The sequence below is a fragment of the Ornithorhynchus anatinus genome, chromosome 7 (genome assembly GCF_004115215.2).
Source record: "Ornithorhynchus anatinus isolate Pmale09 chromosome 7, mOrnAna1.pri.v4, whole genome shotgun sequence".
In the NCBI taxonomy this organism is placed as follows: domain Eukaryota; kingdom Metazoa; phylum Chordata; class Mammalia; order Monotremata; family Ornithorhynchidae; genus Ornithorhynchus; species Ornithorhynchus anatinus.
Genome location: NC_041734.1, coordinates 34,125,429 through 34,151,782, shown reverse-complemented (window position 1 = coordinate 34,151,782; position 26,354 = coordinate 34,125,429). Strand labels below are relative to the sequence as shown.

The window sequence follows — 26,354 nt, the reverse complement described above, 5'->3', positions numbered from 1 at the left end:
CCCCAGCACTTATAACAGTGCTCTGCACATAGTAAGCACTTAACAAATACCAACATTAAAAGAATAAACAAACTGTCAGATACCTACCCTATATTTTCACAAATATGCAAAGATTTAGAAAATCTGGAGTTATTCTATCTGATTTCAAAGAGAGTTTCCAGAACAAATGTATTTGTCATAAAGTTCCTAATTACATTGAGTTAATTTTCATTAAATGTAATATATCATGTACATATCTCTTAATTATATAGTATAAATTATTTATTTATAGTAATGTCTACCTTCCCCTCTAGACTTTAAACATGTTGTGAGCAGGGAATGTATCTACCAACTCTGTTGGAATATACTCTGCCAAACTCTAATTATGGTGCTCTGAACATAGTAAGTGCTCAGCAAATGCCATTGATGATGAAGATGATGATGATAAATAGCAGTCTGTAGAAAACTACTGTGAGTGAACAGTGAATGAGACTCAGTCCTGAGGCTTTAGGATCAGGAAACCATGTGGAAGAATTGATTCTATTGCGAATGGCTTGCATAGCACACTACATTCTCTGGTCTCTGGCAGGCAGGATCTGGCTGGGGCCTGAGGCATGAAGATGTAGCATACTACAAAGTGCCTAGGAGATTTTCAGGCACTTTCAGCCGGCCTCCTGACTTCTAGAGTTTAAGCTCTCTGTGGTCAGGGAACATATCTACCAACTCTGGTACTGTACTCTCCCAAGTGCTTATTACAGTGCTCTGCAGTCAATCAGTCTGTCAATCATAGTTATTGAGTGCTTACTGTGTGCAGAGTAAGCACTGGGAAGAGTACAACAATATAACAATTACATTCCCTGGCCACAATGAGCTTACAGTCTAGTGGGGGAGACAGATATTAATGTAAATAAATAAAATTATAGTAAGTGCTCAGTGAATACCAATGATTGATTTATTGATTGGTCCCAGTAGTCGTGCCCTTTCCCTGCACTAACTGCAGGGTGGTAATAGTATACAGATGACCACTGTGTTGTGTACTTATTCTGAATGAGAGGATATGGTTTTTCATTCTTTTCCCAACACAGTCAATGGTATTCCCTGATTATTTACTGTGTGCAGAACACTATACTAAGCACTTGGGCAAGTACAATACAACAGAGTTTATAGACATGATCCCTGTCCACAAGGACCTTACAGTCTATGGGGGAGACAGACATTAAAATAGATTAAGGATAAAGCAATAGGAGAATAGAATACTTACATAAGTATTGTGAACGTGGGGTGATTATCAAAATGCTTAAGAAAGCAAATAATTTAGATTCCATGCTCAATTCTCAATTCTCCCTTAACCTGAAGCCTTTGTAAATTACTGTAGACCAGAGTGGGACATTTGCACATCACCACTCCATTCTCATTTACCACATCCCTAACATCCACAGACCAGGGTATATGACTTTATACATGCCTTTAAAAGGGGAGAAACCAGATTAATCTGTGTATGTATCTTTTTATTTATATATATGTATGTATATATGTATATATACATACATAGAAAATTAATGATTTATTTATATTAATGTCTATTTCCGCCTCGAGACTGTCTACTCGTTGCGGCAGGGAACTTGTGTACCAACCCTATTGCACTGTTCTCTCTCAAGCGCTTATTACAGTGCTCTGCCCATAGTAAACACTCAACTCCCCTGCCCAGTTATTGATTTGTATCATGATTTTCATAACATAGAAAATGTGATTTTTCTTAGCATACAACTCTACCTTTCTCTCTGATGAATTTCCAGGACACATCAATCCCGGAGTCGTTGCAACAATAGGAACCTAAGCATCACCCAATGCCAACACATACCTCTGAAGAGAAGCAGGAGTCTAGTATTGCCAACTCACCCCTTTAGAAGCTATGGGTATAGACGACCTTGCACTGTACTATTTCATGCTTTAATTTACAAGCAAACTTTGAAGAAAGAGTTTTGCTGCATGACCTATCAATATGGTGCTAAATTTCTCTGTGGACTGAGTGCTAATTGTTCCTGGGAGGTTATAGTATATACTTTCAACAATATGTAACATGTACCCACTGAAGTTGTTTATTTTGAACTGTTCTCCAAATTACGATTCCAGTGGCCTTTCAGGGTTTTGCCCAATTCAGGCACGTGAACTCTAGAAAATAACCAAAATCTCACTGCAACTGTATGTGCTTTGCTTTGTTCATTTTCTCATAAACTGAGCATAACTTAGATGGAAAGCCTATGTAAGAGTAGTGATTTCTGATAAATGAGCAGTCAAACTTTTCATTCTGTTTAGTTTTGCTGGATTAGATTTCAAACTGATTTTCTTCCTGATGTTTGCGATATAGATGATCTAATAGAAAAAGGCAAAATTTCCTAATTCAGATGCACTGCTGGGACCATCGCCTTAGTTAAAGAATTTTTAAATCATGGTGTAGAATGTTTCTGGCATTCCTCTAATGTTGTGTGTTTTATATATGTGTATTTTTTGTGGGGATGTTATTTTTATTTTGTTTTAGGAAGTCTATACAAAGAAACTTTTAAATAAAGTTTAACAGAGGTTTTGAGAGTTTTGTCTTTTATTTGTTTCTCAGTACTGATTGATTTTCATTATTCTTGTGGGCAGGGATCGAATGTACCAACTCTGTTGTATTGTACTCTCCCAAGCACTTAGTATAGTGCTCTGCACATTGTAAGTGCTCAATAAATACTATTGATTAACTGACTGATGATCACTTACAGGTGTCCTACAATATAGAGCTGCATTCGGACCCCACTTTCCCGAGAGTTTTAGAAAACTCAAGCCACCATACCCACTTGTACCAATGCCATGCACAAACACAATTGTGCACACATACAAACTTTCTTCGACAGCGTGACATACTGAGCACAAATAGGCTCATGATTTTGGATGAATACTTCCTAATTCAGTAAACATGTTCTAAACCTTGCGTTTCATTCGTTCATTCAATGGCCTTTATTGAGTGCTTACTGTGTACAGAACACTGTACTAAACGCTTGGGAAAGTATAGTACAGTAATAAATAGAGACAGTCCCTGCCCCCAAGGAGCTCACGTTTGGAAACAGCCCCTCTCTCAGCCCCACAAGGACTTTTTTAAAAAATGGTATATGTTAAACGCTTACTCTGTGCCAGGCACTCTACTAAGCACCGGGGTATATTTAAGTTAATCAGGTTGGATGCAGTTCATGTGGGGCTCTTAATCCCCATTGTGTATTGGTATTTGTTGAGCGCTTACTAAGTGCCAGGCACTTTACTAAGCACTGGGACTCCAATTAATCAGGTTAGATACAGTTCATGTCCCACATGGGGATCACTGTCTTAATCCCCATTTTACAGATGAGGTAAGTGAGTCTCAGCGAAGTGAAGTGACTCACTCAAAGTCACATAGAAGATAAGTGATTGGAGACAAGATTAGAACCCAGGTCTTCTGATTCCCAGGCCTGTAATAATAATGTTGATATTTGTTAAGCGCTTACTATGTGCAGAGCACTGTTCTAAGCGCTGGGGTAGATACGGGGGAATCAGGTTGTCCCACGTGAGGCTCACAGATAATCCCCATTTTACAGATGAGGTAACTGAGGCACAGAGAAGTGAAGTGACCTGCCCACAGTCACACAGCTGACAAATGGCAGAGCCGGGACTGATAAGTATATTTATGTAGAGATCTGTAGTTTATTTTAATGTCTGTCTCCCCTCCTAGACTGCAAGCTCCCTGTGAGTGGGGAACATGTCTGCCTACTCTATTATACTATACTTTCCCAAGCCTTTGTTCAGTGTTATGCACACAGTTAGTGCTCATAAATACCAGTGATTGACCGATAGACAAAACGTATACTAACTTATGGCTGATATAGCAATAAACAATCTCATTCCCTGCCACACTGAGCTTAGTCTAGAGTGGGAGACTTGTCTGCTGTGTAACATTGGTCAAGTCTCAACTTCTCTGTGCTTAAACTACCTCATCTATGAAATGGAGATTAAGACTGTGCCAAACCTAATTACGTTTTGTCTATCCCAGCAATGAAGCAGAGTGGCTCAGTGGAAAGACTCCGGGTTTGGGAGTCAGAGGTCGTGGGTTTTAATCCCTGCTCCACTGCTTGTCAGCTGTGTGACCTTGGGCAAGTCACTTAATTCTCTGTTGCTCAGTTACCTCATCTGTAACATGGGGATGAAGACTGTGAGCCCTACGTGGGACAACCTGATTACCTTGTATCTACCCCAATGCTTAGAACAGTGCTTGGCACATAGTAAGCATTTAACAAATACCAATATTCTTATTATTACTAGTACAGTGCCTGATACCTAGTGAACGCTAAACTACCATAAAAAAACAACCATCCCCAAACCAGGCCTGATTCCAATCCCGTAGGTTGGCAAAAAATTTGTAGATAAGATCAATGATCAAGAGATGAGGCCTCTACCACTTAAAAATATGCATTTCATTAACCTACCAATGAAATCCTGTGCCCAGAATATGATGCACTGGATGAACAAAAATGGGTCTGTGACTCACAATTCTTTACTACTCCTAAATGGGAACCAGGAAAGTACATGCTACTTAAGTCAGTTTTGGGGATCCTGTCAGGGTCTCCAACAGGTCTGATTCTGTCTATACTCTTTAGGGATTGTTGTGGGTGGGTTGACTTTGTCCATACTCCTTAGGGATTCATTGTGGTTGGGTTGACTTTGTCCTTACTCTTTAGGGATTGAGTGGAGTTGAGAGTAGATGATAGAGAGTGCGCAGATACTGTTTGGAGTGATCTCTTTAACATTCCACAATTTCTGGATGCTAGTGGTAGGGGATGAAAAGGAGTTTGATTGATGGCTGAGAATAAAGGGGTAGTAGAGGTGGAGGGGAGCTGTTAATACAGTGGAGGTGTCTTTGGGGACTCTTTGGCTGCAGAGACTTCAGCAGAATTGGAGGCCTCAGAAAATACAGAGGCAAGTTTGGCTGAATTGTTGCCTATTAAAGCCTGGTGATCTTGGGATCTGCCCACATTAGGTGACCAATCAATGCCACTGATTAATTGAAGAAGAAGAGTGGGTGCAACTGTTTATAGAAGGGGAGAAGGGATGGGTTCTCAGGCACAGGTGGAGAGGCTAAATCCAGCTCTTAGTACGGTGCCTGGTACATAGTAAGTGCTTAACAAATATCATAATTATTGTTTTGAAAGCAGGGGAAAGATTTCCTCTTGAGAAATGGTCAAGAAAGAGGAGAGAGAAGCTATGAGGATGGAAGGGAGTTGGGGAATTGAGGGAGAGCCTTTGGGAGCCGACATTCTTGGGTTCGATTTTTGTCAGCAAAATAGTTGGCAAAGTAATCAGGGGTGAGGAAGAGGAATAACTGGGGGGCACTGAGTTTGAGAAAGGAATGAAAGGCTGGGAATGATTGGTGGGGGCAGTGGGCATTGGAGTTGATGAGAGATGAGAAGAGATGTTAATTTGCAGAAAAGAGGACAGAGTTATAGCAAATGAATTACTATAAGATGTCTTTCTCTCATCTGGGAAGTGGGATATGATGTTGGTAATTACAAACTGAGGTACAACACAGAAAAAGAGATACAAAATTCTGAAAGTTCTTGAATTCTCCTCACGACCATAGTAATAACAATAAGAAAGGCATACAGTTCAATTTTCTGCCCAATTCCAACTGTGGCCACCATTTCTACTGCCCCATCTTGTACTGCAGTCTGCAACTGAAACCTTTCTATCTGTGGCAAGGGGATCAAAATGATGTCAATTAACTGTTAGATAGCTGAATTTATCGTGGACGTTGCCAATGTAGAAATGACTCGAGATGATTGTGTTGATTTTGTAGAAAAGAGTTAAATAAAATCAAAACACCAACATAACGACTGCAATTACTTAAAAGTCCCATTGTTTTAAGTGGGACTTAAAGCCTACCAGATGCTTCTCAGTGAAATGCCACAAATGGATTGAACTATTCATCTTTAGAGCTCCAAAATTTAAGTAGATTTATCTTTTCAACTTTCAAATCAGCTATGAGAATTAGGGTAGACTGCAGAGTTTAGCCAAGTCACAGAGTTTCATATATCCACATACTTCTTTTCCAATTGTCCAATGAAACATTAAATATGTTTAGAAAACTAGGTAATCAGATTTGTCCTGGAATTTAAGGCCTGAATTTTACCTTGCACAGAGTGAAAAATATCTTTATTTGAAATATGCAGTACTGGTAGTTTCACTTACTATGAACAGACACCTAATGTACAGCATATGGGCTGGAATGATTTGTAAGTAAAGCCTATAATATGTAAACCCCCAAACATTTCAAGGTCATAGAGGATTGCAAAGTACATTAATAATAAGCTATTCGAAAAAGCATACTTTTGTTTCATATAGCTTCTCTTCACCATGGGTGGTGCCTTCTTCGAATACAAAGGACTTTACTTATATATAAAGTCCTTTGTATTTGAAAAAGGCACCACTGAGAGTGAAGTTCAGCATGGGTGTAATAGGAGTGCCATAGAGATATGGATATTCAGTGCCATAGCCTGAAACATTCCTTTAGGCTAGCTTTGGCTTAAATTTTGTCTGTTTCTCAAACACCTATTGCAGGGTTCTGCAAATGAAAGGTACTAATCAATTAGTCAGTTGCATTTATTGAGCATGTACTGTGTTCAGAGCACTGTACTAAGTGCTTGGGAGGGTACGGCAGCAAAATTGGTAAACATATTATCTGCTCACAGCAAGTTTACAATCTAGAGGGGGAAATCAATCAATCAGCGAAAGAGAAATATAGAATAAATCTTCTTATAAACATTGAAAGTTTGGCTGATGGTAGTATCTAAATAGGTTGAGCTCCTACTTTTTTCTGAAAATATGTGTTCGTCTTCCTAAAAAAATACCAAAATTATTATTATTAATTCACAGGTTAGACTTCCCCAGGGTCCCTAGCCCTCCGAACTATCTTCCAGAACATCACTGCCTGTCTTCCTATGCCATGATGATGGCTCATATTAACAGATCTTGTCTAATGTTGTCTCCCAACAATAGCAACTCCATGGACACATCTCTCCCAGAATGCCCCATCTCCAATTGCAAAACTGTGGTAGTGTATGCATAGAGTTTTCTTGGTAAAAATATGGAAGTGGTTTGCCATTGCCTTCTTCCACCCAGTCGACTTGAGTCTCTGCCCTTGACTCTCTCCCATGCTACTGCTGCCCAGCACAGGTGAGTTTTGCCATGTAGCTGATTGTCTTCCACTTGCTAGCCATTGCTTAAGCTAGGAATGGAATGGATAGGCCTCTGCTTGACTCTCTCTGCCATAACCAAGTCTGGTAGAGTACTGGAAACTCTCCAGGTGCAATCCCAAGAGGACATTAGCTGCTCTAGAAGTCATGATCTGTGTCATGATCATGTCCTACAGTTGTTGTGAAGTCTACAGATTGCTCTAACTTGGGTGTCCCCTCGGTTCCACATTCTCTGTCCATCTTGTTTTTGCAGGTCTTCTTAGTTTTGTTTCCTACTCCTTTATCTTCCTTGGTGTTATTGGATTATGTGCTTCCTGGATAGCAGAATTAAGATGGATTCAACTCTGTCACTGCTTGAAATCCTTATGATACCACTACTACTAATGTTAATGGTGCTTACTATGTGCCAAGCACTGTTCTAAATGCTGGGGTAGATACAAGTTAGTCAGGTTGGACATAGTCCCTTTCCCACAAGGGGCTCATACTCTTAATCCTCACTTTACAGATGAGGTAATTGAGGCCCAGAGTAGTGAAGTGACTTGCCCAAGGTCACACAGCAGACAAGTGGCTGAGGCGGGATTAGAACACAGTTCCCTCTGATTCCCAGGTCCGTGGTCTATTCACTAAGCCAGGCTGCTTCTCTAGGACTAAAAGTCTCAGAGTGTATGCTGGACTTGACACTGACAGTAAAAAAAAGACAAAGCCTTCAGAGTTAGTATTTTCCATTTTTCAAGTGATTTGCCCCCCTAGACTTTAAGCTCGTTGTGGGCAGGAAATGTGTCAACCAACACTGTTGCCTTGGACTTTCCGAAGGGCTCAGTACCATGCTCTGCATACAGTAAGTGCTCAGTAAATACCACTGATTGATTGATTTGCCCATTCTGAACCATTCCTCTTCCATTCGCTTTGAAACAAGGCAAGGAATATGCTACTTGTTTTTGTAGACAGGGAAAACTTCAGGATGGAGAGATAAGACCTCTCTAGGCAGGCTGAATTAGGGCCTGCACTAGAGCCCAGGATGATTGATTCCATTAGGACATGATTAGACTCTGCCCTTTCCTTCCCGCTCTTACTCGCAAATCCCACTGACTGGTCAAATTGGATGGATTCAGTCACATTCTTTCCCTCTTCTTCTTTCACAAGATAAATATCCCTTGGTAATCACAGATTCTAGAGAAAACCTTCCTCCTTGATTTTTCACAATTACCCTAAAAACCATTTGCCTCTGCTTTTCCCTTTGACTACATTCTTTCCCGTCTCTGCAGCAATCACTGAGCTGTCCTGGCTTGAAGAGAGGCTTGGCAGAAGTTTAGGAGTTGTTCAGAAGAGAACCAGAGCCAAGCTTAAACTGTTCTTTTGGAAGCCAAGTCATCTGGATCTGGACACATCTGTTTGGACTGTTGGCTAGTCCATTTCAACCTTTTTAATGCTCTTAGTGTTTGGCTTTTTTATCAGATCCTTCTGTCTATTTCATTAGTTTTCAATGTGCCATAGAGAAACCAATCACAAGATCTCTGAACACCCTCCCCCTAAGAACTTGTTTTCTAAAAAACAAGTAGATGAAGCTAAACACATGCTTCTGACCTTCCCACCCTGACACAGACAGGGTGATTCTCATGGAGGAGGGAGTGGGGTGGAAACGAACCAATAGGGGCTTAGCTTGCATTTCAGGTTTTTTTCATGGCCCAAGGCCGGTCAGAAGAGGACATGTATTTTTTTAATTGGGTCGATGCTCCAGCGACTGATACTGGAAACTAATTATCCGCCTTGGTCCACACGCGGCAGACATCCTACTTGACTTTCTCGAGCCTTTTAAGGCAGCACATTTGGTCTCTGGAAAATTTTCAGCCCTCGCATTCCAGCGTGCACATTTGGAAACTATAGTTATTCAGCAGAGAAAGCAACTGCCAGCGTGGCAGAGATGGAAACAAAAATTTGCTTGAGGTAGTTTACTGAAATGCTTTGGAGTAAAAATTCATTTAAGGCAATCACTTAAACAGCTGAGTAATCTCACCTTGAATTATTTAATTATCCCGTGCTGTGGTTTATCATCAAGACACATACTTCAGATCATTCAGAGTGATATTGTTTCATTTAGAAAATAAACCTTTGTTGCCAAGAAGCGGATTGGCCACTGGTGACTACCAGTTTGATTACCTGGTCTAGGTGGGTGACACAGACATTAATATAAATAAATGTTACAGTTATAGACATACAAGCTGTGAGTGGCTGGGAAGGGGGATGAACAAAAAGAGCAAGTAAGGGAAAACACAAAAGGGAGTGGGAGAAAAGGAAAGGGGAGCCTAGTCCGGGGAGGCCTCTTGGAGGAGATGTGCCTTCAGTAAGGCTTTGAAGGTGGGGAGCATAATTTTCTATCGGATTTGAGGAGGGAGGATGTTCCAGGCCAAAGGCAGGAAGTGGGCAAGGAGCCCGCAACAAGATAGACAAGATTGAGGCACATATTACCACAGTAATATGAGGTTAGCATATTTATCTTGATTCTATTTTTTGCTATTGTTTTTGTCTGACTCCCCCGATTAGACTGTAAACCCATCAAAGGGCAGGGACTGTCTCTATCTGTTACCGATTTGTACATTCCAAGCGTTTAGTACAGTGCAATGCACATAGTAAGTGCTCTCACCTTCCTTCTCTCCTTCTCTCTGCTCACTCTGATCCTCGGAGACTTCAACATCCATATGGATGTACCCGACGACTCCTCTGCCGCCCGCCTGCTATCCCTCCTCGACTCTGCCGACCTCCTCCTCCACCATACCGCGCCCACTCACCGACTTGGTCACACCCTCGATTTCGTCATCTCCTACCGCTGCACTATCTCCTCCCTCACCAACTCTGAAATCCCTCTCTCTGACCATAACCTTCTCACCTGCCTCATCTCTCACACTCCCTCTCCCTGCAAATCTTCGCTACTGCCCCACAGAGACCTCCACTCTCTCGATCCCATCCGTCTTTCCAAAAGCATCTCTCCTCACCTTGCCGCCCTGTCCTCACTTCCCACTCTTGATGATCAGGTCTCCGCTCTCAACTCTACCCTCTCTACTCATCTCGACTCTCTCGCCCCCCTTTCCCTGCGCCGCTCTCGCTCCACTAACCCACAGCCCTGGATCACCTCCTCTGTCCACCTCCTACGCTCCTATGCTCGAGCTGCTGAGCGCTGCTGGCGAAAGTCCAAGCACCAAGCCGACCTCACACCCTTCAAATTTATCCTTTCCTGCCTTAACTCTGCCCTCTCCTCCACCAGGCAAAACTTCTTCTCCTCCCTCATCGACACCCATGCCCATCACCCCCGCCAATTGTTCCGGACCTTTAACTCTCTCCTTAGGCCCCCTGTTCCTCCCCCTCCCCCATCTCTCACCCCCAATGATCTGGCCACCTATTTCCTCACGAAAATCAACACAATCAGGTCTGAGCTCCCCAAAGTCACCCCTCCGCCTCTCCCCTCCCCCCCACCAACCCCCTCCCCTACTTTCCCATCCTTCCCTGCAGTATCCTCAGAGGAGATCTCCTCCCTCCTCGCAAGTGCCACCCCCTCCACCTGCGCCTCGGACCCCATTCCCTCTCACCTTCTTAAAACCATCGCCCCTGCCCTCCTCCCTTCCTTAACTTCTATTTTTAACCACTCAATCTCCAATGGCTCCTTCCCCTCTGCCTTCAAACATGACCATGTCTCCCCCATCCTAAAAAAACCCGCTCTTGACCCCACTTCCCCCTCCAGTTATCGCCCTATCTCCCTACTACCCTTCCTTTCCAAAATCCTAGAACGAGTCATCTACAATCAATGCTTAGAATTCCTTAACTCCCATTCTCTCCTAGACCCCCTCCAATCTGGCTTCCGTCCCCTCCACTCTACCGAGACTGCTCTCTCTAAGGTCACCCATGACCTCCTTCTTGCCAAATCCAATGGCTCCTACTCCATTCTGATCCTCCTTGACCTCTCTGCTGCCTTTGACACTGTCGACCATCCCCTCCTCCTCCATTCCTTATCTCACCTTGGCTTCACGGACTCCGTCCTCTCCTGGTTCTCCTCTTACCTCTCTGGCTGGTCATTCTCGGTCTCCTTTGCTGGCGCCTCCTCCCCCTCCCATCCTTTAACTGTTGGAGTTCCTCAAGGGTCAGTTCTTGGCCCTCTTCTGTTCTCCATTTACACTCACTCCCTCGGTGAACTCATTCGCTCTCACGGCTTTGACTACCGTCTCTACGCAGATGACACGCAGATCTACATCTCCGCCCCTGTCCTCTCCCCCTCCCTTCAGGCTCGCATCTCCTCCTGCCTCCAGGACGTCTCCACCTGGATGTCGGCCCGCCACCTAAAACTCAACATGAGCAAGACTGAGCTCCTCATCTTCCCTCCCAAACCCGGTCCTCTCCCAGACTTCTCTATCACCGTGGATGGCACGACCATCCTTCCCGTCTCTCAGGCCCGCAATCTCGGTGTCATCCTTGACTCGTCCCTCTTGTTCACCCCACACATCCTATCCGTTACCGAGAACTGCCGGTTTCACCTTTACAATATCGCCAAGATCCGCCCTTTCCTCTCCACCCAAACGGCTACCTTACTGCTACGGGCTCTCGTTATATCCCGGCTAGACTACTGTGTCAGCCTTCTCTCTGACCTTTCTTCCTCCTCTCTCGCCCCGCTCCAGTCTATTCTTCACTCCGCTGCCCGGCTCATCTTCCTGCAGAAACCATCTGGGCATGTCACTCCCCTTCTGAAACACCTCCAGTGGTTGCCTATCAACCTCCGCTCCAAACAAAAACTCCTCACTCTAGGCTTCAAGGCTCTCCATCACCTTGCCCCTTCCTACCTCTCCTCCCTTCTCTCTTTCTACTGCCCACCCCGCAAGCTCCGCTCCTCCGCCGCCCATCTCCTCACCGTCCCTCGGTCTCGCCTATCCTGCCGTCAACCCCTGGGCCACGTCCTCCCGCGGCCCTGGAACGCTCTCCCTCCTCACCTCCGCCAAACTGATTCTCTTCCCCTCTTCAAAACCCTACTTAAAACTCACCTCCTCCAAGAGGCCTTCCCAGACTGAGCTCCCCTTCTCCCTCTACTCCCTCTACCACCCCCCCTTCACCTCTCCACAGCTAAACCCTCTTTTCCCCCTTTCCCTCTGCTCCTCCCCCTCTCCCTTCCCATCCCCTCAGCACTGTACTCGTTCGCTCTAATGTATATATTTTCATTACCCTATTTATTTTGTTAATGAAATGTACATCGCCTTGATTCTATTTAGTTGCCATTGTTTTTACAAGATGTTCTTCCCCTTGACTCTATTTATTGCCATTGTTCTTGTCTGTCCGTCTCCCCCGATTAGACTGTAAGCCCGTCAAACGGCAGGGACTGTCTCTATCTGTTGCCGACTTGTTCATCCCAAGCGCTTAGTACAGTGCTCTGCACATAGTAAGCGCTCAATAAATACTATTGAATGAATGAACAATAAATACTATTGAATGAATGAATGAATGAATGAATGAATGAATGAGCGAAGTATGCGGGCTGGGTTGTAGTAGAAGAGTAGCAAGGTGAGGTAGGAGGGGGCAAGGTAAGGAGTTTTTCTTTGAGGCAGAGGAGGATGGGCAACAAGTGGAATTTCTTGAGGAGTGGGGAAACATGTCCTGAGTGTTTCTGTAGAAAGATGATCCAGGCAGAATAGTGAAGTATGGACTGGAATGGGGAGAGACAGGAGGCTGGAAGGTCAGCAAGGAGTAATTCAGGTGGGATAGGATGAGTGATTGTATTAACATGGTAGCAGTTGGAATGGAGAAGAAAGGGCAGACTTGAGCAGGGATGGTACTTGACTCATAATACGTGTTTAACAAATACTATTAAAAAATAGCACCCTGCTACCACTGATGGAGACAGTAATTCTGGCTGAATGGGCCATTGCCATGACCCACTGATGATCTCATGTAATATTTGTATGTATTATGCCCCCACCAGCTGGCTAGTGTAGTGTCATGGAAAAATATATTTATCAAAGTATCATGTCTACTGAAGACAACACAACACAGTAAATGCTCAATAAATACGATTGAATTTAGAAGAGTAAGGGCCTGGGAGCCAGAGCACCTGAGTTCTAATCCCAGCTCTGTCACTTGACTGCTGTGTGAGAGTAGAAGTCTAGAGGTTAGTATTCCTGACAGCATTTTTCAGAAGTTCATTGAAAGAAATGATAGCAAATGATAGTGTTTAAACTAGCCTCTGATATATGCAGAACTATGGGATTGCTAAATTTTTGATTGTCTGAAGTGTTTAAATGGGAAGCAGTTTGGCCTAGTGGAAAGAGCAAGGCCCTGGAAGTTAGGGGAACGGGGTTCTAATCACACAGATTTGCCACTTGCCTGCTGTGTGACTTTGGGAAAGTCAAATAACTTCTCTCTGCCTCAGTTTCCTCATCTTTTAAATGGGGATTCAATACTTGCTTTTCCTCCTATGTACTTTGCGAACCTCATGTGGAGCAGGGATTGTGTCCCACTGAATTATCTTGTATCTACACCAGTGCTGAGAGGTGCTTCACACTTGATAAGCATTTAACAAGAACCACAATTTTTGTTATTATTATTATGGTATTTATTAAGAGCTCACTATGTGCCAGGCACTATACTAAGTGCTGGGTATATATGAGCTAATCAGGTTGGACAAAGTCCATGGGACATGGGGTTCACGGTACTATTCCCCATTTAAAGAAGAGGGAAAAGAAATATGGAGAAGATCAGTGATTTGCCCAAGGCCGCACAAAAAACACATAATGGAGTTGGGATTAGAAACGAAGCCCAGGCCCATACTCTATCCACTAGGCCACCCTGCTTCTCCTGACATAACAAATTATTAACATATATCCTACTGCTAAGGTTGGAATATGGCTACTGGAGGATAAGCTAACAAGGGGTTAAATAATAACAATTGTGAGCTTCCTGAGGGCCAGAAACCATAACTATTCTCCACCTGTATATTCTCTTCCAGTGCTTACTATGGTGTTCTACATAATGTAAGTGCTTAATAAATTTATTAGTGCTACTACTACTATGGGCAATGTATGGCTAATAGGATTGTTTATTTGACCAGAATAAAGTACAAAAGGGAAGAGCTGCTGGTCTTAGCTCATGAGCAGTTAATCAATCAGTGTATTTGTTGAGACTCTACTTTGTTGAGTGCAATCAATCAACCAATGCATTTATTGAATGCTTACTCTGTACTGAATATTTATATTGAGCACTTGGGAGAATACAGCACAGTAAGTAGATATGGTTCTTGCCCTCAAGGAGCACACAGTCATGGTGGGGAGATAGACATTAAAATAAATTATAGGTAAAGGAGTCAATAAAGATATATGTACATAAATTATGTGTGGGAGAGACGATGCAGAATGGAGTGAAAATGGGGTGAGGGGGTGAGGGATTAATCAGGGAAGGCTGCCTGGAGGAGATGTGATTTTTAGTAGGATGAGGAAGTAGGAAGCATAGTGGATAGAGCTTGGACCTGGGAGTCAACGGATCGGTTTTCTAATCCCAGATCCACCACTTTTCTCCTGTGTGACCTTGGGCAAGTTGCTTTATTTCTCTTTGCCTCAGTTCCCTCATCTGTAAAATGGGGATTAAGATGATGAGCCCCATGTGGAACACAGACTGAGTCCAACCTGTTTATCTTGTATCTATCCCAGCTCTTAGTACAGTGCCTGGCACTTAGTAAATGCTTAACAAATGCTATATAAAGGGTGTGAGCAAGGGAACAACAGGGAGAGAGATCAGAGTGTCTGTTGTTGTAATGTACTCTCCCAAGCACTTATTACAGTGCTTTGCACATAATAAACTCTTAATAAGTACGATTGAATGAATGAATGAAGAAATAAAGTGAGACAGTGAGTAGGCTGGTGTTAGAGGACTGAAGTGTTCTGGCTAGGTTGTAATGAAAGAGGAATGAGGATAGGTAAGAGGGAGGAAGCTGACTGAGTGACAAAGTTGATTGGCTTAGGTCATAACAATAGGAGCAGAATGCATGTTCCCTTACATATGATATACGATATGATATGATAGGAGAGGATAAAAGTGGAATAACTTGCCTAGGTTCTACACTCAAGATCAATGGGCTGGTGTAGAAAGGTCACATTATTCAAGAAAGAGGCAGAGGAAAAAAATGGGGAAGAGAAGCACTATTTCCTGTGGAAAGAGCAGAGGCCTGGAAGTTAGAGGACCTGGGTTCTAATTCTGGTTCTGCCACTTGTCTGCTGTGTGACCTTGGGGCAAGTCACTTAACTTCTCTGCCCTTCAGTTACCTCATCTGCTTAGTACAGTGCTTTGCACAGAGTTAGTGCTCAATAAATGATGTTGATTGATTCAAGGAATTTACCATCTAATGGGGCAGGCAGACAAAAATTATACTCACAGAGTGAAAATTGGAGGAAGAGCAATTATAAAGCAGGAAACAGTATAAATATATACAGAGTAAATAAATAAATAAAAACATATATGTACATGAGTGATGAGCAGAAGTGTGAAGTGTGGGTGTTAGTCTACAGCAACTGGGATACTGTGAATTATAATAATTGTGGGTTTTGTTTTTGGAATTTGTATTGGCAGAATTAATTAGGGAAGGTTTTCTAGTATAGGTTTGTTGGGGTTTTTTTGTGAGGCTTTAAACACAGGGAAGGGTTGGTCTGGCATATTTGGATGGAAAGGCAATGCCAGGCTGAGGGAACAGCAGAAGGTATGGCTTGGAGGTGGGATAGCAGAGAGAAATTCAAGAGTAGGTACATTTAGATGGGCACTTGGGAAGAGTGGTGAGTGTGAGCTGAGTGGTTCTGGTGAAGAAGGCCCATATGTAAGATATAAAGGAGCTGGTGAAGAGCCTTGAAACTGATTGTGAGTAGATTCTGCTGGATGTTCAGGGTGATTCTTGAGGAGTGGAGAGATGGGTGTCAAGAGATGGTGCAAGAAGATGATATGTGGAACACTGTAGAGTATGGACTGAAGGGAAAAGAGGCTGGAATTAGGAAAACCAGGGACTTTTTTTGTTTTTTAATGGTATTTGTTAAGGGTTTACCATATGTCAAGCGCTCTGTGAGCCTGTCTTTTATACTGTGAGCCCGTTGTTGGGCAGGAATTGTCTCTATCTGTTGCCAAATTGTACATTCCAAGCACTTAGTACAGGGCTCTGCACACAGTAAGCAATCAATAGATATGATTGAATGAATAGAGGGTAATCAGGATGGGCACCAGTCCATATCCCACATGGGGCTGACAGTCTTAATATTGAATCCCCATTTTACATGTGAGGAAACTGAGGCAAGTAGAAGTTAAGCAACTTGCCCTAAGTCACACATCAGGCAAGTGGCAGAGGCAGCATTAGAACTCAGGTCCTCTGACTCCAAGGCCTGTGCTCTTTCCACACTGCTTCAGAGACTTCACCATGCCTTTCATCACCCCATCCACTCAAAGCATCCCTATTCTTTCTCCTGGCAGGATGAGCAGGAGCATCAGACCTTCTTATCTAGATTTTCATTCTACCTCTACAGAGTAACCACTAGTCTCCATCTCTTCTTCTCTTACTCAGTAGAGTGTTTCTTAATAATCATAATTGATGATTACGGTATTTATTAAGTTCCTACTATGTGCCAAGCACTGTACCACCTGCTGGGATAGATACAGGCAAATTGGGATGGACACAGTTCCTGTCCCACACAGGGATCACAGTTTTAATCCCCATTTTATGGATGAGGTAACCTGAGGCTCAGAGAAGTTAATTGACTTGACCATGGTCACACAGCAGACAAGTGGCTGAGCTGGAATTAGAACCCAGGTTGTTCTGAATTCCAGGTCTATGCTCTATCTACTAAGCAATGCTGCTTCCCTAAAACTGGATAAATGACTTGACCACAGTCAACTAAGGGCAGAGCTGAGTTTAGAACCCAGATCACTAGGTGCCGGGGCCTTTCCCTCAGCCTGGGAGAGGAGGAGGGGGCTGCGGTTTTGCAGAGAGGAGGGGTGAGCCAGGAGAGAGAAGGACATGGGATCAGGGCTGGGTTTCCCACTGGGGCTGGGATGCTTGGTGAATTTCAGCCCCAAGCAGAGTGTATGACCTCTGATGTCCTCTTCCCCTTCTCCCCGGGCCTTTCTTTGCAGTGGCAGAGGGGGAGAGTGCATGCATGAGCAGTGTGTGTGGGGGGTGTGTGAGTGTTTGGGCAGGGGACAGGATCAGCCAGCCCATTGACTAATTTTCTTCTTTCCCAGAGTGGAAAATCTCTGGCAGTGGTGTTGGGGTGTAGGGGAGTGGGAGGGGGGAGAGGAGAAGTGTGAGAGTCCAGGGAGCCAGGGAGGAAAGGAGCTTGGGAGAGGGCCCAATGTCTGGAAGAATGACTGGATGTGAGTGTGGGTATGTGTGTGTGTATCTGTGAGACTATGTATATGTTCTATACATTATATATAAAGACTGAGACAAATATATACCTGTCAGTCTCAGACTGTGTGGGTATGAGAATGTGCACATGTGAATATGTGTGTGCATGTCTGAGTGTGCGCACACATGTGCACGGATGTTTGTGTGTGGGTGTTGTTGAGCGTGTCCGCAACCATGGATGTCTATGTTTCCTTGTAGGTCCGCATATTGGGGGTCTGTATATGCCTGCATGGGACTGCTCCTGACCACGCCAAGCAGAGCCTTCCAATTGGGGAGGGTTTGCTATGCTGTTCTGCATAAAGTGCTCTATAAATTCCATTAATCAATTGATTGATCATATAGGGCCACATGTGGGCACGTGCAAAGGTCTATGCCCAATCCCTTGCCCTGCTATGACTCCACCTAAATAGGGGCTTTCTGAGGGTTGGAGAGAGCAGGCAGGGTGACTCAACTGGAGAGAAGAAGAATGAAGAGCAGCTGGGGGCCATTCTCCCGCCCCCTTCTAGTCCGAGCCACTGAAGTGGGTCACCTCTGTTCAGGTGCAGAAGCAGAGGGTTGCTCCTGATCCTTCCAAAGGCTGCTGTATTTTTTTTTTTCAATAGCATATGTTAAGTGCTTACTAAGTGCCAGGCACTGTTCTAAGTCCTGGAGTAGATACAAAGCCAAGCAGTTTGGATTCAATGGGGCTCATAGTCTTCATCCTCAATTTACAGATGAGATAAGCGAGGCACAGAGAAGTGAAGTGATTTGCCCAAGGTCTCACAGCAGATAAGTGGAGGAGCTGGGGATAGAACCCAGATCTTTCTGATTCCCAGGCCTGGCCTCTATCCACTAGGTCTTGCTGCTTCTTATTCAAAAAATAACACTGATTTATTGATGAACAAATTAGTAATTTATAAATTTTCCAGGATTCAGTTTGGTAGAGTTATCAGGGAGGGTACTACTACTGCCCTATATTTGAAGCAGAAAGAGAAGAGTTTCCCTGTGTGGCCTAGTAGAAAGAGCATGGATCTGGGAGTCAGAAGAATCTGTTTTCTCTGCTACTTGTCTGCTATGTGACCTTGGGCAAGTCACAAATCTTCTCTGTACCTCAGTTACCTCATCTGTAAAATGGGGTGAAGATTGTGAACCTCATGTGGGACATGAACTGTCTCCAACCTGTTTAGCTTCTATCTATCCCAGTAGTACACTGCAAAAGTGCTTAACACATGCTACAAAAAAGTCACAGCTTAACAATAACTGGCAGGCATAGGACATTTGCCTCAACAGAGGTTTTCAGGGAGGTCAAAAATGTTAGTAGATGCTGTTTTGATAATTCCATGGACAAGCTTTCCATTATGTATTCCTGGATGGAAAGTTAGAGATGTAGAGGGAAAGTGAGAAGTGTCACATGATCCATCCCTAACCATTACTATGGATCTCCACGAAGGAAATTAACACATTCTGTAAGCATCTTGGTACTTCTATCGGAAGCAGAATCCTGGGCTGAATGGATCTGTGGGTCTGGACTAGAAATAGCAGTATTGGTCTCATGAATAACAGAAGCACTTTGCTCTACTCACTTTGAAATGGAAATGACCACAGTCTCCCTCAAAGGGCATTTGAGCATTTTTCTAGTGGTGTGCACAAGTTATACACTTCTACACCAGGGCTGCCCTGCCTGCTAATGATAGCATAGAAGATGGAAGAAGCAGGATGGCCTAATGGATAGAGCATGGGCCTGGGAGTCATCAGGACTTAGGTTTTAGTTCTGGCTCCAACACTTGTCAGCAATATGACCTGGGCAAGTCACTTAACGTCTCTGTGCCTCAGTCAACTCATCTGTAAAATGGGGATTGAGACTGTGAGACCTATGTGGGTCTGGGGACTGAGTTCAATCTGATAATGATTGCATTTGTTAAGTGCTTACTATGTGCAAAACACTGTTCTAAGCACTGGGGGGGATACAAGGTGATCAGGTTGTCCCATTTGGGGCTCACATCTTAATCCTCATTTTAAAGAGGAGGTAACTGAGGCACAGAGAAGTTAAGCGACTTGCCCAAAGTCACACAGCTGACAAGCAGCAGACCTGGGATTAGAACCCATGACCTCTGACTCCCAAGCCCGTGCTCTTTCCACTGAGCCATGCTGCTTCCTCTATGATTCACCTCATATCTACCCCAGCACTTAGAATAGTGCCTGGCACATAGGAAGTGCTTATCAAATACCATAAAACAGGAAGGTGCCACAAATATCCAGCAGTCTAAATTTGCTTGGTTTTCTTAGTAAGTGGTAATCTGACCTACTTTCAGTGATTGACCAGCAGTTGCTGGGCACAGGCATAATCACCATAACAACACACCCCCAAGTTTGTCCCTTTATCAGCCAGTCAATAAATGAATTGTATTTGTTGAGAGTACTGTACTAAACCCTTTGGAATTAACAATACAACAGAGTCAGTAGGCCCCATCCTTGCCCACAAGATGATTATAGTATACATGGGGAGATAAGCATTAAAGTGGATTAGGGATAATGGAAATAGCAGGTAATAATAATAACAATAATGATGGCATTTGTTAAGTGCTTACTATGTACAAGGCACTGTACTAAGGGCTGATGTGAATACAAGCGAATCGGGTTGGACACAGTCCCTGTCCTATGTGGAGCTCACAGTCTCAATCCCCATTTTACAGTTGAGGTAACTGAGGCAAAGAGAAGTGTCTTGTCCAAGGTCACACAGCAGTTAAGGGGTGGAGCTGGGATTAGAACCCACGACCTTCTGACTCCCAGGCCCATGCTCTATCCATTACATAGTGCTGCATCTTAGATTGGGCTGCTCCACTGGGTTAGCAGTTTCTGTATGAGCTGTTCTGGGCTATATCTAGCTTGGAGGACACTGCACTTTCTTGGAGCTAGGAATTAGCAAGGATGCACTCTCAAGTCATCTCTGGAAAATCTTGGTGAGAAACCTTGAGAGGAGCAAAGAGAAGTAGTTGAGTTTCCTTTCTTGAAATTCCCTTCTCCTATTCCTCCAGCTTTCAACAGTTCATGCTGGAAATTCTTGGGAAAGATCTCCAAGCCAGTTCGGCCCTGCCTAGAGCCCACAGTTCCTCTCAAAACCTCAGTGAAGAGAGTGATGTTGAGGAAAGAGAACACTAAAGTCATAATCCAAGACATGGAAAGAATAAGATTGGGACTCAGGGTTTCTGACTGACTTTGATCCCAACACATCATTCTGGAGCCTCCAAGATTCCAGAGATGAGGTCAAAGGAATCATTCCATATAACTGGCAATGTGACTGGTGGATAAAGCACAGGCCTGGGAGTCAGAAGGACACAACAGAATGCTGTTGTGTGACTCGGGAAAGTCTGTGCCTCAGTTACCTCATCTGTAAAATGGGGTTATTGACTGTGAGCCCCATGTGGGATAGGACTGTGTCCGACTTGATGAGCTTGCATCTTCCCTGGTGCATAGTACAGCACACAGTAAATGCTTAACAAATACCCTAAAATAAAACCTATTTTCAGTGCCAAAGCCTGATCATTTTTCTCCCCTTCCCCTTTTCAAAGACCTTTTCTAGGCATTGTGAGGTGATTTAATCCACTTAGTACAAATTTTAGGAGCCCTATCTGTCAGAAAACCCCCAATCACATTTACCACAAGGATAATGATGATAATGCTATTTGTTAAACTCTATGTGCCAAGCACTGCCTTTTTCAAAATTCATTGTGTATGGAATCTGAGCTCCAAATGGGAATTCCTCATTCTCTTGTCAATGCACTTCCCACAGCCTTTGTTTATGAGCAGATGAATCATGAATCATAGGATTCACAGGGTCCCCTGGAGATTTTCTGGTCCTCCTGAATCCCGGCCGATGTCATCTAAATCATCTCACACAGATGGCTATATTGTGTATCCTATTTTTAACAATCTCCAGTCAAAACCATTTCCATGACCTCCCTCAGTAACCCATTCCAATACCAATTATCCTCTCAGCCACAGTCTTCAAATCTATCCTCAATCCTTCTTGCTATTTCATTCCATTTCTTCTCCCAGCTTCAGCAGGAATGAAGAAGGACAGATTATTATCAGTAGCATTTTTTGAGCACCTACTGTGCGCAGGCCACTGAATGAAGCATTTGGGAGGAGTCTATAAAAACAAAAATCAGTCAGTGGAATTTATTGAGCACTTATTCTGTGCAGAGCACTATACTAAGTGTTTGGGAAAGTACAATACAATAGAATTAGTGGACATATTCCCAATGCATGAGACTAGACTGTAAGCTCACTGTGGGCAGGGAACGTGCCTTTTATATTGTTGTATTGTACTCCCCCAAGCACTTAGTACAATGCTCTGCTCACAGTAAGTGCTCAGTAAAGACAATTGACTAAAGGACTGACATGAGGAGTTTACAAGCTAGAGAAAAACCCAATCTGCTCTGAGGGACCTCAGATCCAAAGGAGGCGACAAGCAGATGGAAAATATTTACAAATAGTGGTGGCAAGAGAAAGAACAAAGTTATAGCTAGTAGAAGCAGTTGAATAAATATGTGAAAAAAACAATAAAGTGAATTGACATATGGTGTACATAAATGCTAAGAATTTCTTTATACAATCTCTAGACTGCACTGTGGGCAGGGTACCTGTCTACCAATTCTGTTGTACTGTATTCTCCCAAGTGCTTAGTACAGTGGTCTGCACACAGGAAGTGCTCAATAAATGCCATTGTTGGATTTTTAATTAAAAAATGTCAAGGGTGGCTATTGGGTTGACACAATTTGAGAAGATAGAAATTACTCAGGGAATATTTCCTGGAGGAGGTAGGCTTTCAGAAGGGTTTAACTCTCTTCTTCTCCTTATCCTTACCCCCCTTCCTCTTCTCTATCTCTTTACTATCATCACTATGAATACTGAATTTATACTGTGAACATAATAGTGCACTAGGTGCTTGGGAATATACTAATAAATAATGGAATTTATTGAGCAATTATTGTGTTCTGAGCTCTGTACTAAGCACTAGGGAGAGTATAATACAGCAGAATTAACAAGTACATTCTTTGTCCAAACGAGCTAACAGTCTAGGGTTAAAAATGGAAGATTCAGTCTCTGCCCTCGAGATGCTTACCATCTAAGGGCCTCAGTTTTCTTTACTGATTTAAAAATGCATTTTCTGTAAACCCTTCTTCATAGAGCATAAGACCCTTTTATCATTTCTGTTGCTGTTGTCCAGAGCTGAACTTCATATTCTACAACATCTCTAATTGTGGATGGCAACTTGTAGACAGCATTCTAATGCCTGTTTTATCAGGGTGGAACAAAACTGAATGGATGAGCTCACAGTTCACATATATTATCACAGTCACCTTTAACGAAATGGCCACAGTCCTGAGTCATGAGTAGGGCGTGGTTCACTCCCTGTCCTTTTCCCAAATAAAAATTTCCTCCTGATTCTTGAAAAGGAGGTCTAAGCATTCAACAAAGAAGGACTGCCCATTAAGGAAATCAAATGAAAATAGGAGAGGTGCTTTTGCAGGTATTCAAATAGAAATGCTTCCATTTTCCAAACTAGAGTTGAAAGATCACGAAGCACCAAGTTAATAAGAACCTGAATAGGTGCTATAACCGCCACCTCCCCCACCCCCCCACCCCAGAATGGGAGCTTCTTGTAGTCAGGATTGGTTTTACTGACTCTTTTGTATTATACTCTGCTAAGTGCTTAGTAGAGAAGCAGCATGGCTCAGTGGAAAGAGAATGGGCTTGGGAGTCAGAGGTCATGGGTTCAAATCCCAGCTCCGCCGCTTGTCAGCTGTGTGACTGTGGGCAAGTCACTTAACTTCTCTGTGCTTCAGGTACCTCGTCTATAAAATGGGGATTAAGATTGTGAGCCTCATGTGGGGCAACCTGATTACCCTGTATTTACCATAATGCTTAGAACAGTGCTCTGCACATAGTAAGTGCTTAACAAATACCAACATTATTATTAGAGAGCTCTGTACACAGTAAGCACAGAATAAATATCATTGATTGGTTGACTAATTGTAGTAATAAGCAACAGAGCAGATAAACATCAGCTTTCAGAGGCTTCTCTTGTAAATTCAGTTATGGATCTAATGGTTGTGAAGTTCTTTACAATCCTTAAATGAAATGTACTATTTAAATAGCTGCCATATATGCACTGAAAATGCTATTCAAACCATAACTTTACTGAGAATTGTCAAAGGTAATTTACAAGTGATTTGATGAAACCCAGAAACCTGTTGGCAGAATCCCATGAGGGAAAAGAAACCATATGTAGCATGACTTATTTAATGAAATACTTACCCTCTATATTTTGAGTCAATCATCCTATCCTTTATATCCCATGGAGTCAAAGCCACAGGCTTCCTGATTTTTCTTCCAATGTTAGGAGCCACAATTATCATAAACATAGGTTGAAAAAATGAATCTCATTGAAAACGGTCTCAAAAATATTTTCCATGTAGGCTGAAATTACTCATGCTGGTGACATGTTTTTTACCAAGACTGTAGTGTTCCCTGAAATGACTAGAGTAAAAGTTATATCCTGATTTCTTAGTGGTACTTTAGCTAGATTTTGGCAATGGGAGAATACAGGGAGATTTCCAGATTTTAACTGTGTGCCTTAAAGTTCTATGGGAACCAAGTTGTCTTAGGAATTTTCAGGCAAAGTCTGCTGCCAGCACATCAATATGTTATGAGCCACAAAATTCAAGTTCAATGCCAACATGATTTGCCTTTCTTGCCAACAGTGGGTTCAGAACGACTCATAGCAGCTATATGGGAGAAGCTAGCTCCATTCTAGAGGGGGATTTCTTTTCCTGTGCTCTTCCTGAGCCCCACATCACTCCCTCCACACCACTCCCACCATATTATTCCCTCCACAATGCTCCCTTCACATTGTTTCTACCATATTGCTTCCCCCACATTACTCCCTTCTCATTGCTTCTCCCACACTGCTCCTTTACCTTGCTTCCTCGACATTTCTCCCTCCACGTTGTTATCTCCACATTGCTGTCCTGGAATGCACTCCCTCCTCACCTCCGCCAAACTAACTCTCTTCCCTTCTTCAAAGCCCTATTGAGAGCTCACCTCCTCCAAGAGGCCTTCCCAGACTGAGCTTCCCCTTTTCCCTCTGCTCCCTCTCTGCTCCCCCACTTCCCCTCAGCTAATCCCCCTTTCCCCCCCTTTCCCTCTGCTCCTCCCCCTCTCCCTTCTCCTCCTCCCAGCTCGGCCACTTGTCAGCTGTGTGACTTTGGGCAAGTCACTTAACTTCTCGGTGCCTCAGTTACCTCATCTGTAAAATGGGGATTAAGACTGTGAGTCCCACGTGGGACAACCTGATTCCCCTGTGTCTACCCCAGCTCTTAGAACAGTGCTCGGCACATAGTAAGCGTTTAACAAATACCAACATTATTATTCAGCACTGTGCTCGTCCGTTCATTTGTATATATTTTTATTATCCTATTTATTTTGTTAATGAGATGTACATCCCCTTGATTCTATTTATTGCTATTGTTTTGTCTGTCTGTCTCCCCCATCAATGGGCAAGGATTGTCTCTATCTGTTGCCAAATTGTACATTCCAAGTGCTTAGTACAGTGCTCTGCACATAGTAAGCGCTCAATAAATACTATTGAATGAATGAATTGCTATTAATACCTGAATTAACCCAGGTGAACGACTCCACTAACAACTTGTACCAACTGAGTAATTGCCTCAAATCACTGCAATTTTCTTTCTGTCTTTTTGACTGTTTAGGGAGCTGAAGTGGATAAAACATTCCTCAACTCCTCAAAGAGGGCAGTTCTCTGGGGCCTTCAGATTAATACTTAGACACTCATCTAAGGGTGGTGGACAAAATGGAATTTGGAAGATGATCTCTATTCAGAAGGGAAGAAGGATAGCTCTTGGAAATGAGTGAAATGTCCAAGTCAAGGTGGATTGTGGCCATCCCTCCCGGAAAGCATCAGTGTGACCACTTGAGAGCAGGAGTGACAATAGTAATATGTGGCCTAGTGGATAGATCATGGGTCTGGAGGTCAGAAGGACCTGGGTTCTAATCTTGCCTGCTCCACTTGTCTGCAAGTCACTTCACTTCTCTGGGCCTCAGAGCGGTAATATTTTTTGAGCACTTACTATGTGCCAAGCACTGTTCTAAATGCCAGGGTAGATACAAACTAATCAGGTTGGATACAGTCCATGTCCCACATGGGGTTCACATGGTTTTAATAGTCTTAATCCCTATTTTACAGATGAGGTAACAGGCCCAGAGAAGTGAAGTGACTTGCCCAAGGTCACCCAGCAGACAAGTGGCAGAGCTGGGATTAGAATGCAGGTTCTTCAGAGGGAGAGGCTGCACTTCACTGCATTGTATCTCCATATAGGATTTAAATTGTTAATAGGAAATGTTTAAGATTAAGCCCATTGCCAATGTTATCCTCCTGAAATCCTCCAGGGACTGTAATCTAATTTGGAGGGGAATTAATATTTGCAGAAGTATTAAGGGTGGGTACGAACACATAATGCTAAAGGTAGCTTCTGGGTTGATGTGACTTGGATTGTTGGAAATTAATCATAGAAGGCTTTCTGGAGGAGGTGAGATTTTAGGAGGACTGTGGAGATGGGAAGAGCAGCAACCTGGCACATATAAAGGGGGTGGAAGTGCCAGACATAAGGAACAATATGAGTTTAGTTTCCCTGATCCTTTTATTTTCTAAC

At 43.3% G+C, this 26,354-nt stretch overlaps 1 protein-coding gene and 1 non-coding gene across 10 annotated transcripts in view; one reads left to right on the top strand and one right to left on the bottom strand.

Moving 5' to 3' along the window:
* Positions 1-2,568, top strand: part of COL6A3 (collagen type VI alpha 3 chain) — a 117,239-nt gene extending 114,671 nt beyond the window's left edge. For all 9 annotated transcript variants that reach the window (XM_029069575.2, XM_029069572.2, XM_029069571.2 and 6 more), the window contains one exon: positions 1,776-2,568. In XM_029069575.2, coding sequence (XP_028925408.1) covers positions 1,776-1,816 — 41 coding nt within the window. In that variant the 3' untranslated portion in view covers positions 1,817-2,568. The remainder of the gene's footprint in view (positions 1-1,775) is intronic.
* Positions 2,569-7,225: 4,657 nt separating this feature from the next.
* On the bottom strand, positions 7,226-7,363 carry LOC114813602. Its single transcript, XR_003761319.1, has one exon. It is a non-coding gene; the product is annotated as a small nucleolar RNA SNORA7 (small nucleolar RNA).
* Between the last annotated feature and the right edge of the window lie 18,991 nt (positions 7,364-26,354).